Source organism: Tachysurus vachellii, chromosome 17 (assembly GCF_030014155.1).
Source record: "Tachysurus vachellii isolate PV-2020 chromosome 17, HZAU_Pvac_v1, whole genome shotgun sequence".
NCBI classification, from domain to species: domain Eukaryota; kingdom Metazoa; phylum Chordata; class Actinopteri; order Siluriformes; family Bagridae; genus Tachysurus; species Tachysurus vachellii.
The window spans coordinates 20264330-20291567 of NC_083476.1; the positions used below are offsets into that span (position 1 = coordinate 20264330).

General features: G+C 43.3%; 2 protein-coding genes across 5 annotated transcripts; one reads left to right on the forward strand and one right to left on the reverse strand.

The window, feature by feature from the left end:
• Positions 1-425: 425 nt before the first annotated feature.
• Positions 426-18627, forward strand: mntb (MAX network transcriptional repressor b). Of its 2 annotated transcripts, XM_060890413.1 has the most exons (6): positions 427-731; positions 4789-5446; positions 5654-5695; positions 7846-7957; positions 15283-15475; positions 16058-18627. In XM_060890413.1, the coding sequence occupies exons 1-6, from the start codon at positions 659-661 to the stop codon at positions 16621-16623; spliced, it is 1644 nt and encodes a 547-aa protein (XP_060746396.1). In that variant the 5' UTR covers positions 427-658; the 3' UTR covers positions 16624-18627. The 2 variants fall into 2 exon arrangements, with proteins under 2 accessions (XP_060746397.1, XP_060746396.1); XM_060890414.1 differs by lacking the exon at positions 5654-5695 and having other exon boundaries at positions 426-731.
• Positions 18628-19144: 517 nt separating this feature from the next.
• septin4a (septin 4a) lies at positions 19145-26630 on the reverse strand. 3 transcript variants are annotated; one of them, XM_060890417.1, is made up of 13 exons: positions 26513-26622; positions 26200-26207; positions 24569-24883; positions 24386-24482; positions 23514-23600; positions 23169-23292; positions 22613-22747; positions 22386-22503; positions 22208-22309; positions 21619-21715; positions 20897-21059; positions 20173-20266; positions 19145-19237 (listed from the first exon to the last, which is right to left on the reverse strand). In XM_060890417.1, exons 1-13 carry the CDS (start codon positions 26568-26570, stop codon positions 19178-19180), a joined length of 1458 nt encoding a protein of 485 aa, XP_060746400.1. In that variant the 5' UTR covers positions 26571-26622; the 3' UTR covers positions 19145-19177. The 3 variants fall into 3 exon arrangements, with proteins under 3 accessions (XP_060746400.1, XP_060746399.1, XP_060746398.1); XM_060890416.1 differs by lacking the exon at positions 26200-26207 and having other exon boundaries at positions 24569-24862; positions 26513-26630; XM_060890415.1 differs by lacking the exons at positions 26200-26207; positions 26513-26622 and having other exon boundaries at positions 24569-24933.
• Between the last annotated feature and the right edge of the window lie 608 nt (positions 26631-27238).

Here is a 27238-nt window from a genome sequence, read left to right on the forward strand (position 1 = left end):
AAACTGGGAATCATGCATAGAGTATTAAATTTTGTGAAAATCTTTTTATTTAGATAAACACGCCATGTATTTGTTTACACTATTTAAACCCGTGTTCAAAAAAATCGTTTTATTTTAACACAATATTGATTTATTTTAGTTATACACAGACACGAATGCACATTGCAGAAATGCAGAAACATCATGATCTTCATTAAATAATGTGTTTTCAACATGTATTGGTACACTAATAATAATTAGAGCATATAAAGAATATACTCGTTAATATTGGATATAAAATCATACACCAAATGTTTACAAAGATTCTATTGGACAGTAATAGAGCTTTTTGACGTCTGTGACTCCTACTCCGAATCCTTATCCTTGTTTTCTAGAGCCGATAGTACGTATGGGTGTGGCTTCGACAGAAAAGGCGGGGCTTGTTCGCTATGCCGCCGTCCACTCTGTTGTGTTTTCTGTTACTCGCATCGCCATCTTGTTGCGAGTCGAGTTAAGCTCGTCTGAGGCTTTCTGGGAAGGGCTGAGCGATTTCTTTTATTTAACCAAAGATCGTTAAAGCTCAGTGCACGTGAACGATCCGGTCAATTGCCAGACACGCAGCCTGCGGTGTGTGTGAGTGTGTGTGTGTTTAAGACACTGTGTCTGCTCGGTGGACGACATGAGTATTGATACACTGCTGGAGGCGGCTAGATATCTGGAGTGGCAAGCCCAGCAACAACAGATTACACGTGGTAAGGTGGAGGTGTGTGTGTGTGTGTGTGTTTGTTCACTGGATGTAAAAATGACATGTTTATATATATTTCTGTGTGCATGGTGTAAATTCTGCAGCACACATTAACAGCACCTACTGCACCTATGTATATGTTGCTCACAACACCGTCCATAAACACACACGTTTATATATTATTCAGTAGTTGCAATGCGCGCGAGCGCTTCGCTTTGCTCGGTTTCCGGGTTAAAATCCCTGCTATATTTAGTAGGTGAGTCCGCGCGCGCAGTCCCGTCGTAGTGGGTGGGTGAACACACACACATGTGTATATATATACACACACACACATACACACACACACACACATATATGCGCGCACACACACGCACCGTCTCTCTCCTTCGCACACACACGCACCGTCTCTCTCCTTCGCACACACGCACGCACTTTATGTATGCATATAGAAATCGGGTTACACGTGCGCGCGTGCGCACTTAAAAACCTGTAAATTACGATAAAAGTTTTAGATTTCTCAATAATAAAAAACACTATCCTTATTATCTGACCCTTTTTTGTTTTTGAGTTCGGAAATGTCGTAATGCTTTAGCGTTGGGCGGTGGCGACTGCGCGCGTGTGTGCGCGCGTGCGTGCGTGTTTACAGCATGACATCGCCTCGTGACTCCTCGCCTTACTTCCTATTTCATGATCGTGTGTCTCTGTGAGCTTCGTTGTGTTTTTTTTCCCTCCCCTTATAAGACCCGGTCGGTTCTATGTGTGTATTTTATCAACAATCTGGCAGAAGGGTTTTTTTTTTCCGTGTTTTTTTTTCTCCCTGTTATTCCGTGCTGGAGGTGACGTGTCACGCGCACCACACCTCCCGGTGCATAGCGCGTGCTGAACGACCGCCCCTTGCGACCACGTGCGCACCGGTTAGTCCCCGCCCCTTTCGAGCGTGTAGGACCGCCCACCGCGTGTCACGACGTGGGGAAGTAGGGCAACTCCCTCCAGCCTCCAGGCTCCTGAACGCACACGTTATATAACGCACTGTTTCCCTGCATAGTGACACGTCTGATGATCTGCAACTACAATTTCTTCTTTTTCCTCCAGTTTAAATGTAAATCTCAGGAAAAACTCCCTGTAAAATAAACTGCAGACTGTTTCAGGGAACCTGGACAACAATGTCCCAGCTTTTGTCTTTCTGCTCTTAAACATCATCATCATCATCATATGAACCGTATTCACGCTTCGCCGTGGTCGCGTGTCAATAGTAACGCCTCGTAGCACAAAAACGTTATAACCTGGTTAAACTTTAACCAGAGAGAAGTTTATGCTTATACATGGTGAGGTATTATTTCGGTCGCCGGTCCGGGTTCGAGCGTCTGTTTTCTCTTCGGCCCGTAACGCGGCTGATTTGAATGCGTGACGTATGATTCTTGCGTCTGATTTCGTTCTCCCTCAGAGGATTTGAACGCTTTAAGCCTCAGATGCGCAAAGCGATTTGTTGTCCTGTCTCCCGTGATGATTCCTAGGGATTCGGCATCTTGGCCGAAAGGTTCACGTTGTGTGAACCTTTTATGTTTCTATGTGCATTCTGAAATTTTTGAGTTTATTGACATTTTTTGCAGAAAGGTGTCTGAAACGATCGTGTGTTTTTAAAAGCCTCGTGCGTATAACGACACACGAGAGAACGGTATTTATGCACTGCCTAAGAGATGAATAATCAGTGGTCTTTATATGGTACACTGTGTGAGTGTATGGCTGTGCAAGCTTGCGTGGGTTCTTTGCTTTGTTTGTGCTCCAGACCGCATGTGTGAGTAATTGTGCGTGCTTTTTCGAGATGGAGGGAGGGAGGGAGGGAGGGAGGGAGCGAGTGAGCAGGCGAGCTTAAATGGCTGTGTCCTGTTGGCACGGGCTTTTTTTCCTGACTCACCGTAGTCTATGTAATCTTTTATAAGGAGACCAGGCACTGCTGTGCCAGAAACACATGTCCAGTAAGAGCTGTGTTCTCCTCTAGAGTGTTTGTCCTGTTGCTCACAACACCGTCCATCTGTTAACGTCTTATTCGAGAGCCTCGAGCTATCGTTCTCTTTTAGACCTCATTAACGGGAGCGCCGTCTGGGGGATGTAGTAGCTCTACTCCGCTGTTTGGATGATTCTCAGTCTAAAAAAAGCCGCACACGACGCCGAGCGGTGTTATGTGAGACGTTGCGTGTCTCAGAACATAAGGGGGAAAAATACTTTGTAGCGTACTTTTAAGTCTGTATGCATTTTCTCAGTGTTTAATTTGCTCAGGATCCCCAAAGCCTCGTTCTTGTGAAACTGAGATGCAGGACGGAGGTGTGGGGGGAAAGTCGTGGTTTGGATACCCACTTGGTACCAGCCTAATTTGACGTTGTTCAAGGATTCCCACGTGCCTCTGTGTTGGTCTCTTTGCATCCATGGCAACCGTCTCCTCGCGCACTCGACCGCATTAGCAGCCCCTTTTTCTTTCTTTCTTTCTTTCTTTCTTTCTTTTCTATTTTTTTTTTTGTGAGCGTAGGCTCTGCAGCAGCGGATCACAGCTCGTGTCTCATAGCGCTAATGACATCAGCTGAAATGTGCTTTGGGCAGCTCACAAATCCCCTCCCCCTTTCCTCTATTAAAATCCAACCCGCAGAACAAAAGCAGGAACCCTCAGCCATTGGTTAACGTCTACTCTACAGCTCCGTCTGTCAATCAGTGTAAACAGACCAATTGAAGAACCTGCAGATGAAACGCAGCCTCTGTTTTCTCTGCATGCTGCCGTACGATATCAGGACTCTGGTGCCGGTTTCTAGGTCAGACACCTCCCAGGGCTTTTCTCCTAAGCCTGGATTATGCTTTGTCAGAAGTGTTTCTGAGGAGAACTTCTGAAAGCATGGAATGTTCATGATATATTGTTTTAAGAACACGAGGCAGCTCCTAGCCATCGATTCGCTGTCCGTTACACAGGTGATGTGGGGTAAAGACTCCATTGTTAAGTAAAATGTTAGGGGACACTTTAACTCACACGTGGATGCTGCGGTTTTTAGCGAATGAAGGTCAACGTCACAAGAAACAGCTTCACTGTGTTGATGTAAAAAAAAAAACAGCTCCAGGCAAACGATAAAAAATTAATAAATTGACAATAAAATGTCAGTTTACAGTATATGAATAATATGTAATACAATAACAAAATAATAACGAACATAACGCTAACGCCTTAACGTTGGCGATTCTTTGCGTTGTTATTTGACCTAAAACAACACCTTTTGACCTTTACTCGTCGATACGGTAACGCTTTCTCTAAAGATGTTTTTTACGTAACGTTTCTGGAAGGAGTCTCCAGTCTCGGCGCTCTGTAACTGTCTGGAACAAAGTTTCCACCTGATGGGATCGGATACGACTCTGTAAACTTCAACTCCTAACACTCGAAGCCGTTGCTGACTAACAAGTCCTGCTTTACCAGTTTTGAAACTTCCACGGTTATTATGCTTCTGGTAGCAGAGGAGTCATCTTTCTTCTTTCAGTGCATTGCTTGAGGTCCACGTGCTGAACTGGGATTAAATGTCGGGCCTAAAGTTGGTATGTGGTTTAGTCGGTTTTACAGTTTTACCACAATAGTCGTAGGCGAAAAGAGGAAGTATTTGTATGTGTGTGTGTGTGTGTGTGTATATATCGAGATATCGAGCGGCCCAACGGGTGTCAAGAAAATACTCCTCAATCCATTAAACCAACACCATCCCGAACTGTCGATACAAGATCATTCCACAGATCATGTTGTTGAATCTCCAAATTAAACCATTTTCAAATCACAGCAAAAACCCATCAGACCAGGTGACGTTGTTCGTCTGCTTTCGTAGCTCGTCCGTGGTGAAGGTTGCGTTTTGAGATGCGTTTCTGTTCACCACAACTGCAGAGAGTTGTTATTTTTGTTATCGTAGCCCTCCTATGAGTTCGAACCCACCTGGTCGTTCTATTCTGCCTTTTCTTATCTTATCTTATCTCTTATCTCGGTGTGTGTGTCTCCGCTCTCATCTGGTTGCATCGGTGTAATCCTCTAATCTTTTCTCTCCTTCCAGAGGAAGATGAGCGACGACAAAAAACCGTCCTGTCTCGTGGAGCAGAACCCAAACGCTCCGGAATCGTTGCCACGTCCATCCAGCCAGCGCAGGTCAATCACACAATCTGGGCTGATGAGGCTCGAATAGAGCCTCACAACCACCAGCCACGCCCTCCAGCCCCACCACCAGTCCCAGTCCCAGCCCCAGCCCCAGTTCCTGCCTTACATCCACCCATGCCAATCGCAGTCATCCCAATCCCTGTGGTTTCTGCTAACTCCGCAACATCGGCGCTCCATACGGCGTCCCCCATACCGGTGGTAACTTCTCTGGCTACAGCACTATCCCCTCCAGGTGCTCCTTTACTCAACCATGTAGTGAAGGACATACACTCTCCCTCACAGCAGCAGCATCAGCATTTCCAGCACCTTCAGCATCGACCGCTGATCCCCCACGTGAAGGCGGAAGGCAGCAACTTGCCTCAGTCAGGAACCAGTCCCAAGCAGCAACCTCAGGCCCTGCTGCAGCCGTACCCGGCGCCCGTCATCACCCCCCAGCATGCCCTGTTGGCCCAGCCTGCTCTCACACAGCCTCAGAACCACGTGTCACAACCGGCCCGGCCAAACGGCGCAACCTTGGAGGACACCCGTGGCCTGGAGGGCAAGAGGCGACCCGGAGGGTGAGGTTACATTTTTCTTCACGTTTATATCCATGCAATTACATATGTTCTGCTTCACAGGAAAGGCTAAGGTAGATAATAAGGCACAGAACATTGTGCAGTAAATGTGCGGTGGTCAGAAAGGTTATAAATATAGGAGTGGCTTGGATTATATTGCTCATATGCAGCTTCAGTTCTAACCTAAATGCATCAACATTGTGCTTACAGAGCAGGAACCAGGGAGGTGCACAATAAGCTAGAAAAGAATAGGTGAGTTATTTCTACTTCTATATCTGTTCCACACATTCTGCCTTCGCTTTAAGCAACGTTGCGCTAAACTTTCATAACAACTGGACCTAGTCGAGGGAATTATCTAGGTAAAGAAAAGGAATAGAAGCCGTTCTAAACTTCACGGCTGTAGGACACGAACCTGTGTGAAAGGAAAAGCGATAAAAGTGACGTTATGGTGTCACATTGTCGTATAAACACTTTCAGAGATTCCAGCGCTTATACAGAGTTAGGGCTTTTATCCAGGCTACAGCTGTCAGGAAATGCTTCGATATAAACCTTACATCAAGACGTTTTCTCCGATTGCATTACCTTTCCAGACCCGAAGAACTGTAGGTACGTTAAACCGGTGAAAATTATCACTCATAAATTCCCATAAAAGAGCCTATTCCCTTAAAAAATAAAAAAAAAAAAGAAAGAAAGAAAGAAAAGTTTGGCATGAAGCCCCGCCCCCTTCACTCATCATCGCTCATGCCTGCTGGTGTCTCAGGATTAATTAAAGGTGGGGTCTCCGTTGTTTGGGAAATGCTTCAGAAAACCGAGTCGGGCCGCCAAACAAAACAAAAACAAAACTAACGTGTAGCCAATGAGCAGAAAGGGGCGTGTCTTGTCAATATGCGGTGGAGAGAGTGTTCAGTGCGCATGTGTGACATTAGCAGAAAGCGGTTTTAACATTGACATGGGGGGAGGCACGGTGGCTTAGTGGTTAGCACGTTCGCCTCACACCTCCAGGGTCGGGGTTCGATTCCCGCCTCCACCTTGTGTGTGTGGAGTTTGCATGTTCTCCCCGTGCCTCAGGGGTTTCCTCCGGGTACTCAGGTTGATTGGCATCTCTGGAAAATTGTCCGTCGTGTGTGTGTGTGTGCCCTGCGATGGGTTGGCACTCTGTCCAGGGTGTATCCTGCCTTGATGCCCGATGACGCCTGAGATAGGCACAGGCTCCCCGTGACCCGAGGTAGTTCGGATAAGCGGTAGAAAATGAGTGAGAGAGTGAGAACATTGACATGGAGGATAAAAACAAAGAAAGAAAGCGAAGAAAGGCTTACGATAAGGCAAGAAGTAGGACTTACAGAATACGGCTTTCTATCAATTAAAGTTCAGAATGTTAAATCAATCAATACACTTTTGTGCCTGAAACATACGAACACGCACCGTCTTCTGTTTCCAACGTTACGACCTCTGCCTTTAACATTAGCTCTGCCTCAGGTTCTAGGTGTCGAACGTCGTCTTCCGCGTGAAAACGGAGTTAAACCTTTCACGGTACAACACACAGTACTACAAAAACACACCTGTATTACCATAGTATTACTCATTGTGTCCGTTTATTGATAAAAATATCCCCTCGGCCGGCCGCCCAGCAGGTTCTGCCGTAATACCTGTCCGGGTTATACTTGGGTTATACTTGTCTGGTGTATGTGTGGGCGGAGCTATCAAAACAGGGGTGGGACCCATTTGGGTAAGTGGCGTGTTTGTTTATGGCGATTTCAAATGTCAACCTTGGCTTTCAAACAACGCAGACCCCACCTTTAATTATCGATCATTATTAACTTATTGGAAGGAGATCATTAGAAAAACATTAGAAGTGTCGTTATGGCGTTATGATGATGACATCATCCCGTGCCAGGCGGAGCTCAGACACTTTCTACCACCCTGAGCTTTGAAGATATTAGACAACAAATTTGTACATATTTTCTTTTTTTTTTATATGGAAACCGCACAGTTTTTTTCTTTGTGTGTGCATTATTGTAGAATCTCGTAATAACGCACCATAGAGTCTTCTTGAGCTTGAGCCCGACTCCACAGCTAATAATACGATCACGCTCTTTCTGTTTGTTCTTAAATGGCGAATGCTCTCTAAATGTGAAATTTCTCACCCTCTTTATCTTTTTAGGCTGTAGGTTCTGGACAATTCCGTAATTTATTGCAGTGAGCCAGAAAGATACAAGAATCGATACAAGAATCGCACAAGCCTGCCGTTCTGATCATTATATAACGTCTCGAATCTGACGTAAAACTAATCGCTAAACTAATCGGTGGTTCGTAAACATACGAACCGTAGCTATAACCATGTAACCTGTAACCGTCTCGGCGAAACTATATGGTTTATGACCAGCTCTGTGTGTCTGCTTTAGACGTGCGCATCTGAAGGAATGCTTCGAGACCCTCAAGAGAAACGTCCCCAACGTGGACGAGAAGAAGACGTCCAATCTGAGCGTGCTCCGAAGCGCCCTGCGCTACATCCAGGTACGAACTCAACGGTTCCCGAAACCAGGAGTAGCTCGTTAACACGCGTTAGTGGGTTTTGTTCGGAATTCAAGCTGCCTAGACGCCGTCTCACGGAAGGTAAAAGACCTGCAAGATGGAAACCGGTGGAGTCCGTTTTCCGAGACGGTTTATTTGCTTTGGTGTTTTAGGATAAAGTGATGTGTGGGTATGTTTTTATATCCTCCGGATCAGATGTTCCAGTAAGGATAGGAACGTCTCGCAGTTTTGACCTTGTAGAGAAAAGAAAACTTGAGGAAGACTTGATTCATGAGGAAGTGTAACTTAAAAATGCAATATGTAATATTTATTTGCAATAATTAGTATGTTTGTCAGCACACGGATACTACGATCCTGTGTGTGTGTGTGTGTGTGTGTGTGCGCGTGTGCGCTCGCTAGCAGATTTTCCTGACATGGTTTCATCCATGGACGTGGTTGGATTCAGGAAGTTTGTTGTTGTAAAGGTTACTGTTTAACGCAGTGGGTGGGACGAGTATTCAGGGTCAGAGTGTTTGTGCTTTCCTGAAGCACCTTGAAAAGGCAGGATTCAGGTTTTATGTCTAGCAAAAACACAAAGAAATGTAGGCTTAAGGAGAAAAACTGCGAAACGCAAGCAGGCGATTTGGAAAAAGAAACGTATTTTAAATATAGATTTAAAATGCTTTCTCTCTGAGTTTTTCGTAACGGACTGCGGGAGTGTGATGAAATCACTATCGCTCTCTGTTTCTCGTGTTCTCTCTCTCCCTCTCTTCCCACACACACACACACACAGCGCTTGCATGCTTTTGGCAGAAAAGTGTCGTGGGCATATGCCACGCTGCCCTGTTTCCATCCTCACTGAGAGATTATGCTTAGTCATTATGTCCGTTTGTTCCTCTGCATTTTTAAAAATTTTTTTTTGGTTTGATTTTTTTTGTTGTTTGAAGTTCTGGGTCAACTTCGTGCATGCTGAAAACGATTTGTAGATCCGTACGAAGGCTAACTGCTACGTCGGGTTAAGGTCGATAGAATCTTAGAAGAAATAAATAAAACGTTTTTATTTTTTACCGAATGCTTTTAAACGTAGTTGTCGTTCGCGTGCAACGTAGTGGAGGAAATCTTCACGTTCGAAGTGCAAGGAAATAGGCCACGCAGTGACACAATTACTTCGAATCCTCCTGTACTAACACCAAGCCTCCTGTTCCCCCCTCCTTCCTGTGAGGCCACGTGAGGCCCGAGCACATGGCGAGCGCGAGTCCGCTGATGTCAGTGGCAGCTCTAGACAAACTCCTCCCCTCGATCCCTCCCCACCCGTTTGGCTACGTGTATGCCAGACTCTGTTTTGCTGCACCCTGCTCTTCTGTAGCACATGCTTACTGGCGCGTCGACTCAAAGCTTGCAGCCTCCTTCGGGGCGAGCGAGAGCACGGAAAGACGAACTTGATAAGAGAAAAGTCTGTATTTTACTTCTGTGTGTTTTGTGCCAAAATAATCTGCTTACTACACAAGAAGTAGCAGAAGCATTCTAGACTTCATGAGAGAAAGGCTATTATTTTTATTTATAATTGTTTTTTTTTTTTGTTTGTTTGTTTTTTTTAAATTTTTTTTTTTTGACAAATTTTAACGTAGCATTTTTTTTTTTCACCGCAGCAGTCAAACCTCCTCTCAGATTCGAGTCGCTGTTCTAGGAAGTCGTTCGTATCTCGCTGGCGTTCTTTCTATTCTTTAATTATCATCATAGAGGCTCGTTATGAATCTGCTGGAAAACGAGGACAAGCGAAGTGTCTGTGTAGTGAAAGAGAGAACACGAGGGGCGACTGTAATTACAGAAGAAGGGTGGAGGAGTGCTGGGGTGTGGGCGTCTAAGAGGTGTCGGAGTGGAACAAGGCAGAGGTTGCACCAGCCAATGGGATCGACCCTGCCGTTACGGCTCCGCCCCCTCCTCTGTCGCTACGCCGCTCTCTTTCTCTTCCGTTGCTAGGGAGACTGCGGCGGGTTCCAGCTGTTGCCGTGGTGATATCCTGCGGGACCCGGCGATACTCGGTAGCTGGAAGACAAAAGGCAGAGCAAGTCGCAACTGACCTGAGATCAGTCAGCACAGCTGATTTACATACATCTAGATGAGGTCGCACTCACGTGACCTGACCCAAGACACTCATTCACTTCCTGTTCAAAAGTCACCCATGCAGCGTTTATGATGTCATTGTGTCTAAGCTGTGCGTGAAATCTGTCCCTTTTTTTATCTCAGGGATAAGACTTTATTACAGAAGGGTTTATAATATATTCTGTTCGTTTATTTAATATATTATAATTAGTTTTTGATTCACGTCACTACTTTTATAAAGATGAGACGCTTCATAAACACATGTAAACATTTTTACCTCACATTTTTACCTCACATTTTTACCTCAGACTGATGTTTTTAGCACCTGCTGTTAAATGTTTGTAGGATTTATACAGATTAGCAGATAAACAGGTTCAAGGTTACAGCAAGGTCAAATTAAAGCTCTGGGTCATTGATGAGATGGTTGGGGTTCAAGCCCCAGCGCTGCCACCTTTGGGCAATTGAGCGAGGGCTTTAACCCTCTCTGTTCCGAGACTCTGTATCATAGCTGCCGCTGCGCTCAGACTTCAACCTTCTCAGTTGGGATATTCAGTGTAATGTAGATGTGGTGATGATAATAACAGTCAGATTTCATTTACGGCAAAACGACTCGTATGAAAGACTCGACTTGTCGGACTTGAAGACATCTCGAGCGACGCCTTTGGCTTTGAGTCTGTACGTTCGATTATATATAGGATAAAGTTTGACGAGGGGGCACGGTGGCGTAGCGGTTAGCACGTTCGCCTCACACCTCCAGGGTTGGGGGTTTGATTCCCACCTCCGCCTTGTGTGTGTGGAGTTTGCATGCTCTCCCTGTGCCTCGGGGGTTTCCTCCGGGTACTCCGGTTTCCTCCCCCGGTCCAAAGACATGCATGGTAGGTTGATTGGCATCTCTGGAAAATTGTCCGTAGTATGTGAGTGCGTGAGTGAATGAGAGTGTGTGTGTGCCCTGTGATGGGTTGGCACTCCGTCCAGGGTGTATCCTGAGTTGATGCCCGATGACGCCTGAGATAGGCACAGGCTCCCCCTGACCCGAGGTAGTTCGGATAAGCAGTAGAAGATGAGTGAGTGAGTGAGTTTGACGACTGACACGACCGAATCGGGACAGGTTTTAACTTCGCTATTCCTTAACGTTTTATTTCTCATCGGTGTTTCACGTGACTAGCGCCACCGACTCTGAACTGACGAAAACGAACGCTTACTTCTCCATCACTTCTTGTTTTAATGATAGTAAACAATCTTTTTTTCCCCGTTCACGCCGTGTCATCACTAATCAGGTGGAAGAGGTGGAGTCATGTACTGACATACTGTATAGATGAAAATCTGCGAAAATTCTTTCCTCACTGCCTTGTGGCTTGATCCAGTGAACGTTAATAGACCTTTTTATTGTTTTTTTTGGGTCAGTTTGGTCCACTTACAGATTTTGCGCGCACCAGTTAGCGACCCCTGATGTATTTCTTACCGTCAGCACTATTAGCGATAATCTTAATGAACCCGAAGCCTGAAAGCAGCAGTGACGAGAACCTTGACAGTAACTAAATAAACTGTATTTAAATACTTTAAAAGTTAGATATTTGCGGTACGAGTTCTCCGTACAGGAATCGCTACGTTTCTGCTTTCGTATCGAACTTTATATCGCTTCGTCCCTGCTTTGGCACAATGTCCAAACTTTTCATCTGCACCTTCAACATGTTCTAGATCATTGAGGACATTTTTATACTTCTACACAAAAAAAAAAAAAAAAAATCACAAGCTCATTTGCTTTCTATTCCTGGAATCATTACTCTTGACATTTTGCTTCCGGAAAAGTTTCTAACTGAGCCGCGATCCTGAGACGGTTCCTGCAGAAAGCATGCTGCCATTTTTGGAGCATAAAGCAGGGATAGCGTGACGTGAGCGGATTAAAAATAGACCCCGGGGTGAGCGAAGCGGCTGGTTTTAAAACCAAACAGGAAGACGGATCAACCAGAAAGAAGAAGATTAGCCAGACGACGCGTTTCGGTCTGAAGCTCATGCAGTTCACTGGACGAAACGAATGAACCGTTTGAGTCTAATTAAGAAACGCTATTTATAAGTTGAGCGCTTTTGCATTCGGATGTAAACGACGAGACTGAGACGGGCATCAGAGCCGCAGGGATTTTTTTTATATTGCTACAAAATAATGGCTGCAGCACTGAAGAGACCGAGTCGTTCACTTTATTACCGAGATGTTAACGCTTGTTTAAAATATAAAAATAAAATATACAATAAAATAACACAATTCTGGTGCTTTAGCTCCTGAGGTTAACATTCCTGTGATTTATTCTCTCTATTCCTGTGATCACTCTGTGTTTATTTATAAAGATGGGTTTTAAGAGTTTAGGTGAATTGAATGTGTGTGTGTGTGTGTGTTGTTTGTGTGTGTGTGTTGTTTGTGTGTGGTGTGTGTGTGTTGTGTGTGTGTTGTGTGTTTGTTGTGTGTGTGTGGTGTGTTGTGTGTGTGTGTGTGTTGTGTGTGTGTTGTGTGTGTGTTGTTTGTGTGTAGTGTGTGTTTGTGTGTGGTGTGTGTTGTTTGTGTGTGTGTGTTTGTGTGTGTGTTGTTTGTGTGTGTGTGTTGTGTGTGTGTGTGTGTGGGGTGTGTGTGTGTGTGTTTGTGTGTGTGTGTGTGTGTGTGTGTTGTTTGTGTGTGTTGTTTGTGTGTGTTGTTTGTGTGTGTTTGTGTGTGTTTGTGTGTGTGTTGTGTGTGTGTGTGTGTGTGTGTGGTGTGTTGTTTGTGTGTGTTGTTTGTGTGTGTTTGTGTGTGTGTTGTTTGTGTGTGTTTGTGTGTGTGTTGTTTGTGTGTGGTGTGTGTTGTTTGTGTGTGGTGTGTGTTGTTTGTGTGTGTGTGTGTGTGTATCTTTTAGAGAAAGGCTCATGGCAGATTCACTGACCAGACAGTCAAATCACACTAATCCTGGATCAAGCTGCATTCGCACACACACTCCTTGTGCTCTCGCACTGCGGCAGCTTTTCACATTCCCTTAATATTCGTGTTTACTCGACCATCCGCACGTTACCTCGAATAATATATAATCCTTCTTTCTTTTTCGCATGGATTCCGTTTGTTTGTAGCGTTTGCACGCAGTTTCTTGGCCACTTGTATGGTGTCGGAGGTGACACTGGAGGGGGGGGGGGGGCATGAAGGGTGGCATTCTGTCTCTCTCTCTCTCTCACACACACATGCACCTGTCAATCACAGCCTCATTAACCAATCATGGGAGCCTAATAGCTCATTTATGCAGAAGGGGCAGATAAAACCTTCTGTACAAAAATATGACTTGTGTAGCAGTTATGTCATTTTCCCCCCAAACCATGACATCATCACACTTTCTTGTTTTTCTTGTTCACTTCCTGATTTGTCTTTTCCACGAGTGGAAATTGTTTGCTCGGATCTTGTCAGGTGTCTCCCATACCCAGAATTCATAAGCGGCGAGGCTGAACGCGGTCGTGTAAACATCGTCGTGTAAACACGGTCGTGTCGTAACGCGGTGTTTTGGCGCAGAAGGAGTAAACTGGCTGGAGTTTGCGCCTGTCACTTACTCTTTCCCTCTTTGACATCTGGCCAAGTTAAACAGCTTTGTAAAACATACAGGTTTTTTTTTTTCCCTTCCAAAAATGCACGCGCCTGTAGCTGAAATCAGCCCTGAACTCAAATTAGCCGCTTCAGAGAATTTGTACCTGTCCCTTAGGTGTCATCATCCTTAATCTGAAACTATAGCTAGAAGTTTTTCTTCAAGTTACGTCGTTGTTCTTGTTACGATGTTCCTGCTTCGTTCCTCGAATCTCGGCGATCGTCTAATTAAACGCTCTCTAGGACCCTGGGAATAAAAAAAAGCACATCTACGTCGATCTGTCGATCTTTTTATAAGTTTGATTTGTAGCTCTTCGGTAGTAAACGCCGTCACTCTGACTTCCTGTTCCAGAAGGAAATACTTCATCATGCAGAACGGGATCACAGCCAAGAAGAAAAGGTCCTGTCCTATTCTGTATGAGCTCTTGGAGAGGTCCTTAGGCTAGAAAAGCGCATGATGATTAACTTCAGGGTGGATGAGTGCTGGAAGCATGGCACTCGTTCTCCTGTGCTGTACGTTCTCCTGACTTGGCCACCATGTGGATTTGTCCTGCACCCGTTCTTCTCAGCGTCTCGCTTTCGTTCAACCTTTTTGAACTTTTAGGAATACTTTGTAGTCTGCATTTAAAATAAATAAATAAATAAATAAATAAATAAATAACTCCGGTTTCCTCCCCCGGTCCAAAGACATGCATGGTAGGTTGATTGGCATCTCTGGAAAATTGTCCGTAGTGTGTGATTGTGTGAGTGAATGAGAGTGTGTGTGTGTGCCCTGTGATGGGTTGGCACTCCGTCCAGGGTGTATCCTGCCTTGATGCCCGATGACGCCTGAGATAGTTCGGATAAGCAGTAGAAAACGAATGAATAAATAAATAAATAAATAAAAATATAAAAATACTGTGATTAAAATCCTGAGATAAAAACACACGTCACACACACACACACACACTTTTTTTTTTTTTTTTTTAAAGATCAGCGTTTATGACATCCAGGAAAGGACACACCCACTAACACAAAGCTGACACGGCCACGCTGAAAACTCTTACTCAAGCGGCCAGGCCGGTTTTCTATCGAAGAGCCGATTGGCTGAAACCGAACTGAACGCCATATTTAATCCCTTTGGGCCACGCCCACTCCTCCCAGGACAGGATGTTGCGAAGAGGCGGAGATTCGTTGGGGAAATACAAGGAAAAAGAGAATAAACAAAGGAAGCACACCGATAACAATATAATGCCTGTACACAATGTTCCAGAAAGATCTTTAGTGTAAATAACCCAAAATGTATTTATACGGTTAGAACTAAACTATTAGCAAACTACTTATTTGTAAAACACTACAAAATATAAACTACACATGCAACTGCAGCCCGGTTAGAGATCCGAGTACGACAGACAGACACGGGGAAATTATTAAAAACATTATTAATACAATGATTTAAAACAAACAAAAAATTGCCAAACGTTTTTTATTTTTAATCTGTATTTTTTTTTTTTTTTCATGTAATAAATAAAAGCAGTAGCATTCAATACAGAGACAATAGTAATTAAATACATTTTACTCCAGGAATATCTACAGAATATTTCACAATTTAAAAAAATGTAAAAAAAAAAAAAACGTTTCGATGTTTTGTACGTAGACGCTAAAGCGCAAGGAAAAGGAATACGAGCACGAGATGGAGAAGCTGGCGAGGGAGAAGATCGCCACTCAGCAGAGACTGGCCGAGCTGAAGAACGACCTGAGTCAGTGCATGGACATCATGGAGATCGACCGCATCGTCCGGCAGACGGTCCAGCCTGAAGATGACCAGGCTTCCACATCGACGGCGTCAGGTACCGCGTCGTTACTCACTCAGACGCGCTTAATAATGCGCTGGCTTATTATCTTTCAGTCTTGGGAAACATGTTCTGTCTCGTAGATCAGCTTTAAATCCGATTGTGTGGAAATGTTCTCGCAGGTCAAACGTTTCGTTTTAGGTCCAACTGGATCGTTATTCATTTATTATGGATTGCGTTCTAACGAGTTGATGGGTGTGAAAATATGCAATGGAAATTAGTACAATTCTAGAATTTGTGCAGTAATTCCTCACAAATAAGACCGTAGTGGTTCAAATTACTCCAGGGATTTTCCTGCATACCAAATTTCCAGTGAGAATTCTCCTGTGAGTAAATCCGCTCGTAGCCAGTGAGAGGGCAAATACCCTCTGAGGGCAAATACGACGGAAGTTGCATATCAGAACATATCTATGGTGGATGATTACGTCGTCTTATTTTTTTTTTCTTCTTCTAACATGTAATGTGAGAAGGTTCGTTTTTTTTTATACTGTATGGATAAATGCTGCACTGTATTAAATGTAAATGTATTAATTACCATTAAGAAAATCTCAGCAATCCATTTTATTCATCTTTCTGCAGAAGGCGAAGACAACTTCGAACAGGATGCCGAAGACGGAGCCCCGCCCTCATCCCGCTCCTCAGTCCTGGGATGTCATCCTGCACTGTCTGAGCAACGCGCCCCCGTTCTTCCTCCTCCTCCGTCCATCCTTCCCTCCCACATTGCCTTCCAGCACAAACCGACCAACCCTCCACAACCCCAGAGCACGGCCATCGCGCCTCAACCCAGCGTCATCGCACACGCCTCCGTGTCTCACGCCTCCGTCATCCAGGCGGTCAACCACGTGCTACCGACTGCTTCCAAACCCATCGGGCACATAACCGTCCACCCGGTGACCCTTTACCCGCAGACGGTGGCTGTCTCGCAGCCGCAAGTTCTGGGCCACATTACACAGACGCTGGCTCATCACCCCCAGAGCCACAGCCACGTCAATGGTGCAGCAGTGGGGCAGCAGGGCGCCGTGGTGGGAAAACCCACAGCTGTAGTGGCTCACCATCATGCGGGTCTTGTGGGGCAGGCTGTGCTTAACCCAGTGACAATGGTGACTGTACCGCCTTTTCCTGTCAGCACACTTAAGCTAGCATGAGACATGCAGGTTTGTGTGTGTGTCTGTGTGTGTGTTTGTGTGCGTGTGTGTGTGTGTGGCATGTGAAGAACATCCGAATGGTCAGAAGAGCACAGGATTTTGTTAGGAATTTGTCACCCAATCACAGAAAGGTCTACCGTCACGTACAGTAGACTGAACGAGAAACACGTGATGCACTTGCAAACCTTCAAATCACGAAACGATGGCTGTCGGAAACAAAGTGTCCGTTTTCACTCCCTCTCCGTCCTTCGGTCCTGCTCCTCCTCTACTGATTAGCTTTCGTTAACCTAAATGTCTCAGGCATCACTTTCACATACAGTCATGAAACAAATTTTTTTTTTTTTTTTAGAAATGTTTAAAAAAAAAAAATACAGACACAGAAATCAGATGATCAACGAGAATGCAAAGTTTTGCATTATTATCAGAAAATATGATCGATTATTGGGCTGGCAATTCGATAATCCGGACATCTAGAAGTGCCTAACCTGTCTTATGTACAAGTCTAACAGCGCCCTCTGGTGCTTAAACACGGTCCTGCTGTGATTTTTCAGAGGGGACTGTTCAACGATGTCAGCCGCAGGCATTCAGCAACCAGGAGAGCGCTGAAACATTCGAAACATAATCAAGCAGTCAGCCTAGAAACACACCTCTTCCATTACTGTTGTGTTGCCGATATTTCTTCACCACGCGTGTATACCACTAAGTTTCCGAAGTCTTCTACCGGACACGTGACTCACATCTACAGACAAGCAGTCTCACGTTGCTCCGCTAGTTAGACCTGTCGTATGTATGTCAATATACCGTATGGGAGAGTTTGTGTTTATTTTGAATTTTCTTTTTCACCTTTTTTGCCACCTGATCGTCACCCGGTCGTGTTTTTCTTTTTTCTGTGTGCGAGCGCGTGCTAACTTGGAGGAGGTTTTCACGATATGGACATTTCTTCAAAGACTTTTCTTTTTTTTTTTTTCTTTCTTTATTTTACTCCTTTCATTTATGGTCCACTTCAGCTGTCTGTACGTCGACGAAACCTAATAGCATCCATGTACCATGTACCATGTAACACTCACATGACACATTCCTCGTGTTGCTTCCTTGTGGTCCTTTTTTTTAATATATATATTTACAGTCATCCTACAAACCTTTTTTTTTTATTATTATTTTTTTATTTTATTTTACTACAAAATGAAAAACTCTGCTAAAGCGGATTCGATGCTCTGACGTACTGTGTCTCATTGCTACGTACTATCAAATGTAACCAGAACACTGTGATACCCTGCTCTTAATTTACAGCCCCCGTCTCCTTCAAAAGAAAAAATAATAATCAAGTCTGGGGGTTCGATTTATACACCTAGATGATCCATGTGATTATATCCACTTTAGATGTGAATTTTTTTTTTTTTTTCCCCTGAATCTGACGACCGATTGAAGAGTTTTCATGTAATGAAATAGAACGATACATGCGGTGCTTTATATTCGGTAAAAAAAAAAACAAATAAAAAAAAACAAAAAAACACACCCTTTTGTAACAGAAAAAAAAGGAGTAGTTTTTTTTTTTTAAAGTCTATGTATGTGTATATATAAATGTGATGGATATGCACGCATTCACATATACGTGTATGTATTTGAGGATTACACTGTTGCCTGATTTTTTTGCATGTAGATCGCAATTTTTTTTTTTGTTTTGTTTAGCATCAATCCCCTCATTATTATTATTATTATTATTATTATTATTATTATTATTATTTTATTTTTTTCGGGACCATGTCTAATACTGTATGATGTGGTGGGGACCATTAGACCTCATTCTAACATTGATATTATATATACATATATAAAAATCTGCATTTTTTCCCTATGGAGAAAGTTTAAGTTATATATCGCCTGTACATTTTGGGCTGCATTAAAATCTAATTGTCCACCATGAAATAAAACAGTAATAATGTTGAAATATGCTAGAGTAATTAAAAGAAATGACTATTCATAATAAATCTTACATTTACAAAATGATTTGTCCTGTATTCTCTATTTTTTTTTTTATTTATGTTGATCACCGGATGAGGGGGCATGGTGGCTTAGTGGTTAGCACGTTCGCCTCACACCTCCAGGGTTGGGGGTTCGATTCCCGCCTCCTCCTTGTGTGTTGAGTTTGCATGCTCTCCCCGTGCCTCGGGGGTTTCCTCTGGGTACTCCAGTTTCCTCCCCCCGGTCCAAAGACATGCATGGTAGGTTGATTGGCATCTCTGGAAAATTGTCCGTAGTGTGTGATTGCGTGAGTGAATGAGAGTGTGTGTGTGCCCTGCGATGGGTTGGCACTCCGACCAGGGTGTATCCTGCCTTGATTCCCAATGACGCCTGAGATAGGCACAGGCTCCCCGTGACCCGAGGTAGTTCGGATAAGCGGTAGAAGATGAATGAGTGAGAGAGTGATCGGATAAAATGTATACGCAAGCGACTTTGCATGCTAAAAAAATCCCAGGATTTTATTTTACTTATTTATTTATTTTTCTAAATTAATTTTTTTACAAATGAATGACTGGATATGTCTCCGTCTGTTTCAGTTTCCATGCTGCATTTGGTCTTGGATCCTTTGCAGCATCTCTTGCATTCTTAGTAGCTGCACATAAAAAAAACACACACACACACACACACACCAAATCAGATAGAAGGACAACCAGTTAAACACCAGTTTAAACCGTACCTACAGTATTACTACTTACATACACCATATAGACAAAGGTTTATGTATCTGACCATCACAATAGATAGATGGCTAACTCCATGTGGACTTTGAGGTCAACAACCTCCTCATCAATGTTGTTGATGACATCTTTTTGTCATCAATTGTCAGACTGTATCTGACTAGGAAGGACGTTGTTCATAATAACACTACCTGGTGTTTATAACCGTTTATAATCACACTCTAGAGTGTCACACAAACGAGGATGAGGTTCACTTTTGAGTCTGGTTCCTCTTAAGGTTTCTTCCTCTTCCAGCTAAGGGAGTTTTTCCTCACTACAGTCACCTCAGACTTGGAACGTTCAAAAAACACGAGCATGGCGGTCAGGTGTCCACAAACATCTGGCCATATAGTGTACTATCTACAAAGACTAAAGGAAAGATGGCAACATCTGGATATTCCTGCTGTATTACACTGTATACAGTGTCTTCATCGGAGCTCCAAGTCCAGGCGTCCAGGAGAAATTTCCATTTTTATATATTGATGCCATTGAATCCAATACAATGTCATGCAATAGAATCTGATGTAGGAGCTCAGAATCTAGTTCCTATTAACTGATGATGATGATGATGATGATGATGATGATGATGATGGTGATGACACAGTGAAAGACTAATTAAGAGAGTTACAGCCAAATCACTAATTTATTCAATCATTTGCATTATTTATCAGTTTGTAATAAAATATGACTTATTTCTACACACAGCTTTAAATTTCATTTTATTTGTATTTATTAGGTTCGATTTTTTTGCTAAAGTACTAATTATGACTACAGTCTCAATTCATTTAGAACCTTTTCAAAGCTTTATTACCTCCTCGTCTTTCTCCCAAATGAGCCGCTCGGTTTCGTCGTCCAGAGGCACCAGAGGTAAGTCTGTACTGCTCTCTCTCAGATATTTACACAGACTGCCATGAATAGAGAAAGAAATCAGCAAAACAAAAGGTAAAAAGTGTGCAAAAAAATAATCAACCTTAAAATAATAACAATACGTGCGAAGAACGAGACGTTCGCATTCGTGGTACTATCTGTAACGTCTGTGGATCTTTCTAGAAACCTTCTAATGCCCTACATTATTGCTGGCGTACACGAACACGGCTGTAGATTTAACCTAATTAGAATGAATGTGTTTGTTCCTACAAAGAATCCAGGCATGGCTAATTTCATGAGCTAGTGATTTTCGTATCTCTTAATCATCTGCTAAGCAGTCTGAATACCACTGCAAATATGCCAAACACTGTTTCAAGCAAAATCAATCCAATTAAAAGTCGTTAATGCGACGAATCGTCTTTGATCTTCGATCCGGTGACTATTTATCGTTCTAAACGGCTCACTGAGTCACTGGGTTTAACAGTTTGTGTTCCTGGTGGAAATTGGTGCACATGGTGGAAATGATTACACGTCGAAGAGTTACTAGCTACTAATTAGATCGCATTCCCAAATAAAGCTTTCCAGGTGCCGGACATCCTCGTGTTAGGAAGTTCTTCGATCTTTAGTGTGTGACTATGAGAGTGACCTCTTGTGTGCTGTGTGCAGACCTGAGCTTTCTCTCTCTGACCACCATGCGTGTCATGTTCCGGATGCACTCAGAGCGGTAGTTCTCATAATGGGTTTCCTGCGTCACGTCCTTTAGGTCCTGCATGTGGGTACGAACCAGCATGTTCCTAAGCTTCAGGAAGTCCGAGTGGGCGGGATTTTCCACTAAAAACGTACATATCATCAACAGAGTTATGTACAGTAGTGCACTGTGTATGGGATCATTATTTTAAACTGGGTATGTGATTAAACATTTGAAGCTTCAGCAGTGACAAATGTTCAGTGGAGAAGATTGCGTTCGAGTCAGGATTATTATCTCATCCCATTTATCGCAATTATTCCAACGGAATAGGACTGTTTACGTTAATACTACGGACACAAGTCCCTGTGTACGTTAATACTGTAGAAACAATGCCAAAATATGAAATATAGAAATGTAATAAACATCTGATTTGTTGCTATAGTACATTGTAACCTATTTGTTCAGTCACTTATTTTCTATCATTTAAGCTGCTTTTGTTGTCAAGTCTTTTTTGTTCAGTTTGTTTTTATTCTAAGTTTGAATAAAGTTTGAGTTTTTTTGCTAACGCATTAACAAACTTCGATTATCGATCACGAGATATGTGTCAGATTTACCTTCGTGCTCGTTAAAGGTTTAGTCAGTTAAGCAAAGCGTTAGAAATAAAATGAAATGTGAAATGTGCACAGCTCCAGTATGTAATACCTTCGACCACACCCCAAGGATACACACGGCCTCGGACTCTCCTGCCTTTGATTTCGACAAGAATGTTACTGCCGACCACAGCAAAGGGAACGCTATCCTTTAGAGAACAGAGCACATAATAGACAGATCAGACCTTAAATTAATAACAAACAACAGAAGAAAAAGAATACAAAATCCATTCATTCATCTTCTACCGCTTATCCGAACTACCTCGGGTCACGGGGAGCCTGTGCCTATCTCAGGCGTCATCGGGCATCAAGGCAGGATACACCCTGGACGGAGTGCCAACCCATCGCAGGGCACACACACACTCTCATTCATTCACTCACGCACTCACACACTACGGACAATTTTCCAGAGATGCCAATCAACCTACCATGCATGTCTTTGGACCGGTGGAGGAAACCGGAGTACCCGGAGGAAACCCCCGAGGCACGGGGAGAACATGCAAACTCCACACACACAAGGTGGAGGCGGGAATCGAACCCCCAACCCTGGAGGTGTGAGGCGAACGTGCTAACCACTAAGCCACCGTGACCCCTAGAATACAAAATGTTTTAAAAAAAAAAAGTACGAATGCTTTTCTCACTTTCAGGTCTTGATCTTGGATTTTAATGTCATCGTCCGTGTCCGAGTCACACTCAGGGAACTGGTAGATGTTGATCCCGAACCTCTGGATTTCCTCTCGGATCTGGAGGAAGCAGGGCGTTAAAGCCACGCTGTCATAAATCTCACACACTGTTGAAACAAGATGGTGACATGCGCACCTTTGTTTTCTTCTGTGACAGCTCCAGTGGTGTGAGGCAGTCTGCTTTACCCAGCACAGGCACCAGGTTGACCTTCTCATGTAGAGCTCTCATAAACTCCACGTCTACCGGCCTGAGGCTGGAGACACAGTTATAATAAACAGATAAAGTAATGAGTTTAATAATTAAGTAATAAATTCTTAAAATATTCAATTCCGCTTTTATGTTATTTATTTATTTTTTTTTACCCATGGCCATATGGTGAGATGAAATAGAGGCAGCAATGGACTCGGTTGTCCTGAATGTTCCTGCGGTTCAACCCACTTTCGTCCCTGAAGTACTTCTCAAACTGATGGTCAACAAAATCCAAAACCGGCTTCCAGCTTTCAGGTGTATAAAAACCATGTTAAAAAAATGGCTACCCCCTGCTATACGCTACATGGACATAATTTTGTGGACACCTGACCATTATGTCCATCACAGTTATAATATCCTCCATTCTTCTGGTAAGACTTACCACAAGATGTTGGAGCGTGGTTGTGGGGCATTGTGTTCATTCAGCCACAAAAGCATTAGTGAGATCAGACACTGATGGAGGCCTGGGGTGCAGTCAGGACATATGGGTTCTGCCACTTCAACCACACGGCTTTCATGCTGGAGTAGGTTTGGGCCTCCAATGTAATTGAATTGTTACAGAATACAAAGGCATCCTACAGTATGCATGTGTGTGCTTACATCTTTGTAAAAGTTTGGATATGATGGTCAGGTGTCCACAAGTCTTTGGGGTATATAGTCTATCATCACCTTTCAGTGTTGTTGACAGCATCTCCAAAGCCTGGTGTGTCCACAATGGTGAGCTTGAGTTTCACACCTTTCTCTTCAATACCGACGGTATGTTTAGTGATTTCCACTGTTTTGCTGATCCTTTCTGTATACAGGGAAATCACATTAAATACACAGTATTTCATAGTTCTTAATTAGGATTCTGCTGCAAATCCATTTTAAATATTTTTTCCCCAGAGAACAACAGAATCTAATATATTTTATTTGTTGAAATAATAGCTATAACAGATATATACAGAAGTCACAGAATCGTGTACGACTTATTTTTACGACAGTATTTTTACATATGAAACCTTTCTGATGTACCTTCAGCGTTCAGCAGTGTCCTGTCCTTGTAGACATCTGTTAGGAAAAGGCTGTTGACCAATGTGGACTTTCCTAAGCCAGACTCCCCTAGATAAATTTTTTAAAACAATTACAAAGAAGTATGTATTAATAAAATATCTTCAGAAATGCGATCGGAGGGCACGGTGGCTTAGTGGTTAGCACGTTCGCCTCACACCTCCAGGGTTGGGGGTTCGATTCCCACCTCCGCCTTGTGTGTGTGGAGTTTGCATGTTCTCCCCGTGCCTCGGGGGTTTCCTCCGGGTACTCCGGTTTCCTCCCCCGGTCCAAAGACATGCATGGTAGGTCGATTGGCATCTCTGGAAAATTGTCTGTAGTGTGTGATTGTGTGAGTGAATGAGAGTGTGTGTGTGTGTGCCCTGTGATGGGTTGGCACTCCGTCCAGGGTGTATCCTGCCTTGATGCCCGATGACGCCTGAGATAGGCACAGGCTCCCCGTGACCCGAGGTAGTTCGGATAAGCGGCAGAAAATGAGAGTGAGAAAGAAATGCGATCTTTCTTATTTAATATTCACTCAATATTGTGGGGAAGTCGTGGCCTAATGGTTAGAGAGTTTGACTCCTAACCCTAAGGTTGTGGGTTCGAGTCTCAGGCCGGCAATACGACGACTGAGGTGCCCTTGAGAAAGGCACCGAACCCCCCGACTGCTCCCTGGGCGCCGCAGCATAAATGACTGCCCACTGCTCCGGGTGTGTGTTCACGGTGTGTGTGTTCACTGCTGTGTGTGTGCACTTTGGATGGGTTAAATGCAGAGAACAAATTCTGAGTATGGCTCACTATACTTAGCTGTATGTCACTTCACTTCACTTCACTCTGAGATGCTGTGAACTCACCGGCTACCATCAGTGTAAAGGCAAAGCCTTTTTTCACAGATTTCCTGTGCACTTGGCTGGGAAGTGTTGCAAATCCAACATATTCCTTATCTTGATCCTTAAAATAATTACAGAGAATAATTACAGGTTAAGAAACATATTAAAAGTTTGATGTAAAACTCTCTTGAAGATTTCAAACGTTACCTCAGGAGAATCATAAGGATCTAGTCTACTCCAGGGGCTCTTAGCTCGTGAAGGACTAAGCGGAGACTCTAGAGAGCTTTGGGAAGTGAAGTGACAGCGGTGCAGCAGGTCTGGTTCTGAGCCCTGCAGGTTCCTTCTCACTCGACGCATGAAAGTTGGTGTGTCAGGGGAGTGGGAACGAGTTCTTCCGCCCAGGTCCTTGTCCATCACGTGCATCTCTCGTCTAGGAAACGTGTGTCCTGTTCTGGGAGGCAGATCTCTCATGGTATACACCAGCTTTGTGTTCTCGGGTTCCTTTAAAGATAAACTGGACAGCTGATTCACACACACAGAAAGTTTATTGAGATTCATATTTCTGATTGTGCGTTTATATTTTTCATTCGTCCAAGTATTTCACCGTCCAAGATCCCACAGCCCTGTCTTCAACCTTACAAGAAATGACTGCATTGTTTTGGCATTGCTTCTTGAACATACTTTATCTTTATTGATTGATTGATTGTATAAAAAAAACAACAATGCATCTTGCCCTCTATCTGAGTATGCATTTAAGGGCCTTTTTACACCCGGTCACTTCATGTGTTGTCTCTGATCCGATAGCTATCTGATTTGTTTAAACTGTTCCATTTACATTAGTCCACATAAATGCGTCTCGGCGAATTGGATATCGATCCGATCTTTTTACTCCCGCCCAATATGCTAATATATTTTACCTCATTTCCGGGGTAATTGAAATGGAACACACTTTGGTGTATGCGGTTGTTAAAAAAAACAGCATTTACTGTTTGCTGCATTTTCGCTGGCGGCAGCAGTGCATTTTAAGACCCAACCAGACACCTGGGTGAAAGATCGGAGCCAACACTGACGTATGTGGCTTGAACAACCACATGCATTTACACCTGTCCAGTTTCATCTGAAACGTGTCCCAGACCACCTCCTGAAGTGCATTTATTCGAAGGGCATTTACACCTGGTTTTTTTACGATCGGATAGCTATCGGATCACAGAAAACGCATGAAGTGACCAGGTGTAAAAACCCCCTAAGATGCTGTTCAGATTCTTTAAGGGGAAAGATGTATGCTTTATTGTTATTCAACGTAAGCCATCAGTGTCTGGAGAAGAGTTGCAGGATGACCTGAAAGCAGCGATTCCAATCCAGTGAACAATTAGCAATGATCAGAAAAAAAGCACAAAAATGTATTTAAACATTCAGATAAATAATAACTCTTTGCTGGAACAGCATACTCTGTTTTTTTTATTGTTTGCTCATGCTTATACGTAATTACAAAGTTAAAGACACTGTGTGTAAATTTGAAAAAGGTAATAAATTAACTGGACTTACATTAAATAACAAAACACTAGTGGTTTCTCCTCACAGGCTGGTGTTCAAAATCCTATTTGCATCCTGGAAATGCAGCATGTTACTACCTTTATCTCTTAAGCAGTGCGTATTCATTCTGTCACTTCTGATTAGTGAGCAGTCGCTTTAGCGGGATTAAATCCTCACATTAATTCCCTTAACTGCACTAAGAAATTGGAGACAGGTTTCAGGAGACAGGCTCTTTTTATTCGCTAACATCTAGGGCAAAACATATAAAAACTTTCTTTTCTAAACCTAATGCACAGCTTTCATACCTCAGGTTCTAGTCCCAGTGAATGTGTACAGTAAGCATGGAAAAACAGGGACAACATAATCATTCAAGCACCAAAGCTTAGTACTTAGTGGCGACTTAGTATTTTTATAGACTGTTTATTTACTACATTTACAATTTTTGGAAAGCTAGAATCGTGTTGTTTGGTAATTGAATAGTAATTACATGTCGATGTGACAAACTAACTTTGAATTTGAATTACATTAGGCAATGGTGTAGAATCTTTCATGAATAAACATTAACACATCAAAAGACATAACAAGAACGAATAAAACTGAACATTTATTATTTCTCACCATGCTGTTTGAACATTGCCCTGATAAAGCGGTCTGTGCTTGTTCTTGGGTAATCCATCTGTCAGAGCCCAAATGTGTTGCCGTCTTCTTTGTGCTTGTCGGTGCGTATGTCTTCCTTAGTGTGCTTGCTCTCCTTGGGGATTAAATCACCTCCTGCGGTGTTCTTGCGGTTTTGACGTCTTATACGCAGCCAAAGGCAGTTAATCTTTGTGTTAATTACGCTCTGCCAGTGTTCACGTATGTCTAGCTGTGGGTACTGGATCCACCCTGGGGATTTCGACACTCGAATCCATTACCAAGTCAGCGTTCATCAAAAAGTTTTACAAAACTAATCTCTATATAAATGATACTTTATACCACAAACCACTGCTGAATTTGCAAGTCTGACTGGTGAAAAGGTTATGAATCATTTTCTATAACTGCAGCTTTGACAGCAGTACCGGTCATGTCATAAAAGATTTATAGGTCTAAAGCCACTAAAAAGTTTGTGTTAATGTCAAAAATAGCTAGGACTATTCCCTACCTGGACACTAGGGGGACATTTTGGTAGTTTTTGTGTCATGTGCTTTTGTTATTGTTTTGTGTATTACCTGTGTTAGCCCCGCCCTAATCCTTAAGCCCTTCCCACCTCTGCACACCTGTTCCTTGTGTTTCAATGATTGTTCTCCTTATTTATACCAGTTGTCTTGTGTCTATTTTTTGCTGAGTCATTGTCTCTTGTTTGTT